This window comes from Otolemur garnettii, unplaced genomic scaffold (genome assembly GCF_000181295.1).
Source record: "Otolemur garnettii isolate 467f Iridium unplaced genomic scaffold, OtoGar3 scaffold00100, whole genome shotgun sequence".
NCBI lineage: Eukaryota > Metazoa > Chordata > Mammalia > Primates > Galagidae > Otolemur > Otolemur garnettii.
In genome coordinates this window covers 5,990,161-5,996,778 of record NW_003852495.1, presented here as the reverse complement: position 1 = coordinate 5,996,778, position 6,618 = coordinate 5,990,161, and the positions used below count along the sequence as shown (strand labels likewise).

Below are 6,618 nucleotides of genomic sequence, written 5' to 3'. Positions count from 1 at the left end.
TCACTGCTCACAGCAACCTCCAACTCCTGGGCTCAAGCGAGTCTTCTGCCTCAGCCTCCCAAGTAACTGGGACCACAGGCGCCTGCCACAACGCCCGGCTATTTTTTTGGTTGCAGCCATCATTGTTGTTTGGCGGGCCTGGGCTGGATTCAAACCTGCCACCTTAGGTGTATGTGCCTAGCGCCTTAGCCGCTTGAGCCACAGGCACTGAGCCACATGGCTAGTTTTTCTATTTTTTTTCTATTTATAGTGGAAATGGGATCTCACTCTTGCTCAGGCTGGTCTTGAACTTCTGAGCTCAAGCAATCTAGCCACCTCAGCCTCCCAGAGTGCTAGGTTTACAGGTGTGAACCACCACACCCGGCCTCATTTGAAACAAGGCACAGAGAAGTGAAGTGAAGTGCCCCAGGTCACATGGCAAAAGAGTGAGGAAACTGGAACCCCTTCTGTTACCCATGCCGATAATGGCCTCTATATACAGAACACCCCCTTCCCATCCCACCTCTGCCATCAATCACCTCTGCCCCATCCTCCCACTAACATCAGTACTTCATTTTCTTAGGTTCCAACCCAAACAGGCTATTGGAAAGAAGCTCTGCAAACTCCACCTCCTGCCCCTATGGTCTGCCATAGTCCCCACCTCCTGCCCCAAAACTCAGCTCCATGTTCCCTACACACAGCCAAACCCAGGCAGAGGGGCCTCTACTATCTTGCCTCCTCCCACACACTGCTGCATTACCACCCTCAGGCACCCACACACCCGGTATTGCACGTCACACTCACTGCAGTTACTATCAGCTTTCCTGCTGGTAGAGCCAGTGGCCATTTCTTGGACCTTCTCATATGTGACTTTTGGCATCACCTTCCGTCACCTCCCAGGTCTGCCTCTTTTCCTTTATCACTCTTTTTTTTTTTTGGTGACAGAGTCTCATTATGTTGCCCTCCATGGAATGGCATGGCATCATAACTCACAGCAACCTCCAATTCCTGGGCTCAAGTGATCCTCTTCTCTTAGTCTCCCAAGTAGCTGGAACTACAGGCACCCACCACAATGCCCAGCTAATTTTTAGAGACTGGTCTCACTCTTGCTCAGGATAGTCTTGAACTCCTAGACTCCAGCAACCCATCTGGGCCTCCCAAAGTGTTAGGATTACAAGCGTGAGCCACTGCAGCCAGCCTTTATCATGCTCTCAATGTGCTGTCCTTCCTGGGCTCATAGGAGGCCAAGGAGCCTTCTAAACCTGACAGTGTCCATCCCCTGCCTAGAACCTACCATGCTCTTCAATGCTCCTCTTCAGGTAGTCTGAGCACCCCTGAACCTGGCATTCACAGCCCTGCCCCTGCATGGCCTGACCATGCCCACTGCTCCTGTCTCCTCTCACTCAATTCAGCTCAGATCTCAGAGAAACCCAAACTGAAATTCTAGCTTTGCACTCTCCTAGCTGAGTGGCTGTAAGCAAGCAATTTTGCCTCCTTGAACCCTAAAATGGAGACAGTATTATTGCTATTATCAGGGATGACTTCATGATCTAGTCCCTACTGGCCACTCCAAGCCTTGTGCTTCCCCATGGGACTCGAGTTCAGCACTCTTTGAACTGAGAGTCCAACCAAAAACACAGGTGAGGGCAGGAGCTGGGGTAGTTTTAGTTACTGCTATGCCTCTAGCATAGCCCTCCTCAAGCTCAGGCTTAGAGAAAACCTTAGCCAATGGAGGATGAACAAATCTCCACTGGGAAAGACAGCTGGGATGTGACTCACGGAACATGGCGTCCAGCCTGACCAAGCAGCTGATGAAGTTGTCAAAATCCATGTTGCCTTCCTCATCAGAGTAGCGCCGGATGATCATGTTATAGAGATGTTCATTCAGACGAAACCCTGGGAATGGGTTAGTCCCGTAGGTGTGGAGGCCACATGGCCCAAGCCACTCCCTCAAGATTCCAGCTCAGGCTATCTAGTGGGGGCTGCCCCATTAATCCTACCCCAGCCCTACCATGTCTTTGCCAGCATACCTGCTGCCTCGAAGGCCCCTGGGAGTTCACTGCTGCAAATGGTCCCGGATTGGTCAACATCAAACTGTTTGTATATGGCCTATAGGGACAGAGGACAGGGTCCATCTGAGCATCATGGGGCATATCGCATGGCTTGGGGGTCTGAGTGCCAGGGATTTCAGAGGCTGCTGCATACCTGCCACCTTTTGATGTTATTCCAAAGGTATTTGAATTCCTCAAAGCCCAGCTTGCCTGTGGTATCACTCTGGTGGGAGGGTGTTAAGTTGTGACAGCTGTACCCAGATGTCCATACTGTTTGTACTGTGTTTGGGATGATGGTATGGCAAACAGGAGACCCCAAGCTAAAACTCTAGCTCTCATCCAAACTTTGTCATGACACCTGGCATGTGTTTTTATTTTTCATCTTATTCATATATTTAATTTATCCTGTATTTCTATATAAGGACTCTCTTTGAACATAACCATGGAGAATTATATTGTACTTCTCCAAACTATAAATTATACTGAAATGCTCCAAATTATAAATTCCTCACTTAATAAAAGAATTATTCAGTTCTCATTTATAAAATTCTTTTTTTTTTTTTTTTTTGAGACAGAGCCTCACTATATCGCCCTCAGTAGATTGCTATGGTGTCACAGCTCACAGCAACCTCCAACTCTTGAGCTTAAGCAATTCTCTTCCTTCAGCCTCCCAGGTAGCTGGGACTATAGGCGCCCACTACCATGCCTGGGTATTTTGTTATTGTTGTTGCAGTTGTCATTGTTGTTTTAGTTGGCCCGGGGCAGCTACACACTGTAGCTCAGTGGGTAAGGCGTCAGCCACATACACCAAGGCTAGCATGTTCAAACTTGCTGCCCTCAGACAGAGTCTCATTCTTTTGCCCTAGGCAGAGTGCTCTGATATCGTAGCTCACAGCAACCTCAAATTCTTGGGCTCAAAGCCATTCTCTTGCCTCAGCCTCCCAAGTAGCTGGGACTACAAGTGCTCACCACAACACCTGGCTGTGTTTTCCATTTTTAGTAGAGATGGTGTTCCACTTTGCTCAATCCACCCAGCTCAGCCTCCCAGAGTACTAGGGTTGTAGACATGAGGCATCACCCCTGGCCAGCTTGTCTTAAAATTCTACAGAAGGAGGTGATAGTAAGTACCTGCTATATTCATGATAAAAACAGAATGAGATATTGGTATACACTTAGCTCAAGATTTCGCATTTAATAAATTCTCAGTAAATAACAATGATAAGCAAGACTTATCAAGTTACCAGACACTGTGCTAAGCTCCTCAGGAATATCACTTTTCTTTTTTTTGAGACAGAGCCTCAAGCTGTCGCCCTGAGTAGAGTGCCATGGCATCACAGCTCACAGCAACCTCCAACTCCTGGGCTCATGAGATTCTCCTGCCTCAGCCTCCCAAGTAGCTGGGACTACAGGTGCCCGCCGCAACGCCCAGCTATTTTTTGGTTGCAGCCGTCATTGCTGTTTGGCAGGTCCAGGCTAGATTCGAACCCTCCAGCTCAGGTGTATGTGGCTGGTGCCTTAGCCAGTTGAGCCACAGGCGCCAAGCCAGGAATATCACTTTTCTTACTGAGTCCTCAAGACACCAACCCTACCAAGATTATTCCCAGAGAAGGAAATACCCAAAGCTGGAGAAAAATCTACCTAAGATCATAGTAACAGCTAATATGTACAGACTACTTACTAGGAGCTTCACACTGTACTAAACTTTTTGCATGTAACTCCAATTTGGCATCACCATTATCACTGCCCTCTTTTACAAACAGGGAAACTAAGGCACAGAGAGATTCTCAGTAACCTGGCTAAAGGAAAGAGTTTTGATAATTTTACTCTATGCAATACATGTGATCACATGACATGTATATATGTGCGCATCTGTATTATCTTACCAACTGAATGTGCATATATTCAAGATCAGCTAACAGCTGGCCCATGTGCAAATACACACATACATTCCTGTGCATATACCTTCATGTATGTGCGCCTGCTCTTTAGTACGTGTCTATATGTGTGTATGGTGTTCTAAGCTAGGCTTCTCTTTTTTTTTGCAGTTTTTTGGCCAGGGCTGGGTTTGAACCCACCACCTCTGGCATGTGGGGCTGGCGCCCTACTTCTTGAGCCACAGGCGCCACCCCCCTAAGCGAGGTTTCTCAGGCAATCCACCTGCCTCAGTCTCACAGAGTGCTAGGATTACAGGCATGAGTCACTGTGCCCGGCTATACTCCATTTTATGTGTGAGGAAACTTCAGACAAATAACTGCTTCTCTGTGAGCTCAGGAGTTCAAGACCAGCCTGAGCAAGAATAAGACCCTGTCTCTAGTAAAAATAGAAAACTAGTCAGGCATAGTGGTGCATGCCTGTAGACCTACCTATTTGGGAGACAAAAGCCAGAGGATTGCTCAAACCCAAGAGTTTGAGGTTGCTGTGAGCTATGACACCACAGCACTCTACCCAGGGCAACAGAGTAAGACGTGCTCTTAAAAAAAAAGGAGTTTAAAAACCTGTCCAACGGGGTAGCTGCGAAGGTTCAGTCAGTTAATGTCAGTGTAGTGCCAGTGGTGACAGCTCGAGTTATTATTTACTGCCACATGTTTATAGGTGAGTGTGTGTTCTAATGTGAGCATACCATGTCTGGCAATCAAAAACATACTCTCAAAAAACTCCCTCTTTTCCCAGGACCTCCCCCAGACTATCCCCAAGGATACATCCATCACGGCCACCATGCTGCGACATGTGTCAATGCCAAAACCATCAGTCTTCAGATCAGGGTCTGTGGAGAACAGGTTGAAAGTCAGAGGACAGACATCACAGCCACCCCCACCCCTATGCCTCTGACTCTGCCCTATGCCTCAATCCTGGTCACTCACGTCGAGTCACAACCTTGTTGAGAATGTTCATAAGTTCTGTGGCACTGACTTCCATGTCCTGCAGGCAGAAGTTAGAGGTGACTGAAAGGGGTGTAGGCATCATGAAGAAGAAAGGGAACTTCTGGATCTTCAAGATCAAGTGTATATGCACAACGGCAGCCCAGGGGAAGACGCCAGGCCAGGGCCCCAGGTTACTTACATCTCCAGCCAGCTGGGCAAAGAGTCTCCGGAACTGCCGGACCTCCTCACTCTCGTTGGCCTCAATGTTGGAGTAATGTGTACGTGGGGGCTGCAAAGGGAGGAGATCTCAAAGAAGGTAGGGAGAGGGATGCCCAGACCAGGACAGCGCCCTATACCCAAGCACCCTAGATGGGAAGGTCAGAGTGGCCTGGGTGGCCTGCTGATCAGAGGAATGGGGGTGATTAGCAAGAGGAGAGTGAATATGTGTGACATGGCTAGGACCCGGGGCTATGGGGACACGGAAAGGGAGGGTCTTAGTGACAGAGGAATTTTGTAAGATGAGGAAGGTGGGTCTTCTCTAAAGAAACAGGGGTGGGGCCTGAAAAGGGGTCTCTAGTTTTCAGAGGGCGGCTTACCGGGGGCTCAGGGTTGTACTGCGCAGCCGCCTCACTAAGAGGAGACAAGGAGGAGTTAGCGCCAGGGGGCGGGGCATCCAACGGGCAGCGCCCGCGGACAGCCAGCTCCAGCCTCCCAACCCCAGCCTGCCTACCACCTTCCTTACCTGGTCACTGCGCCCCCCATTCTACTGTCTCATTTGCCTCAACTCACACTGCCCTGCTCTTGCCCCTCCTCTCCCTGCATCAGGCTAACCCCATCCATGAAGAAAGCCACGGACCAGCCCCTTCAGTAAGTGCCACTACTGCCATGGCACACGTACCCCATGGCAGTATTCAGAATTATCTTGGCCCCATTCAACCCAAACCCCACCCAATATGTCCAATAGCGTTCGAGGGCTCACTTGTTAGAGGCTCTAACCCAGCTTCCCAGGGCCTCACCCTATTTAGGTCCCATATGCCCAGGACTCTTACTCTATCACCCTCTCCTCTGAATTCCTGTCTTCCCAACATCCTGTCCCAGCTCCATTAAGTCTCCACTCTTTGAGGGATCCCTGTGAAATGGCCGTGGCTAATTAAATCCAGCAGATAACTCGCCCTACCCCTACCCTTTCCAGGGCATTTTTCTCCATTAACCCTGCTAATTCTAGGCCAGTCCAGTCCATACTGGGACATTTCCTTTGTCTCGATAAGCCTCAGCCTCTCCTGGGCTCACCTCTCCTTGACTTAACTAAGACAGCCGGCCGCTCCCCTATGTCAAGCCCCGCCCATATGAAGTGTCACTCAAAAGCATTGGCTCCGCCCCTCCAACGTTCATCTCCAGCTGAGCCAATGCAGGCCGCACTCAACACCATTAAGCCCTACCTCCCAAAACTCTACTCCCTCCCCTCAGGGCCAATATTCTCTTTATTGACCTGTACAACTAGCCGACGCCTATGCCAAGTCCCGCCCTCATGAACAGACAGCCGCATCATTAGGGTGGTTCTCCTTGAGGTTAGCATCCCTGTACAGGCCAGCCCAGCCTAATTAAGGCTTCCAGGTTAACTTCCAGGTTATGCCCATCTATTCTCATTGGGCCACGCCCCTTCTCCAGGCCCCGCCCCCGGTTAGACTCCTCCTTACCTAATGGCGCTAATGACTCCGCCTAGGATG

General features: G+C 49.6%; 1 protein-coding gene across 1 annotated transcript in view; it reads right to left on the bottom strand.

Moving 5' to 3' along the window:
• CAPNS1 (calpain small subunit 1) overlaps positions 1 to 5,612 on the bottom strand; it is a 7,676-nt gene extending 2,064 nt beyond the window's left edge. Inside the window, exons 1-7 of the mRNA XM_012809141.2 lie at positions 5,488 to 5,612; positions 5,091 to 5,180; positions 4,892 to 4,949; positions 4,730 to 4,794; positions 2,185 to 2,253; positions 2,010 to 2,088; positions 1,759 to 1,875 (exon numbers count right to left, since the gene is read on the bottom strand). Coding sequence (XP_012664595.1) covers positions 1,759 to 1,875; positions 2,010 to 2,088; positions 2,185 to 2,253; positions 4,730 to 4,794; positions 4,892 to 4,946 — 385 coding nt within the window. The 5' untranslated portion in view covers positions 4,947 to 4,949; positions 5,091 to 5,180; positions 5,488 to 5,612. The remainder of the gene's footprint in view (positions 1 to 1,758; positions 1,876 to 2,009; positions 2,089 to 2,184; positions 2,254 to 4,729; positions 4,795 to 4,891; positions 4,950 to 5,090; positions 5,181 to 5,487) is intronic.
• Between the last annotated feature and the right edge of the window lie 1,006 nt (positions 5,613 to 6,618).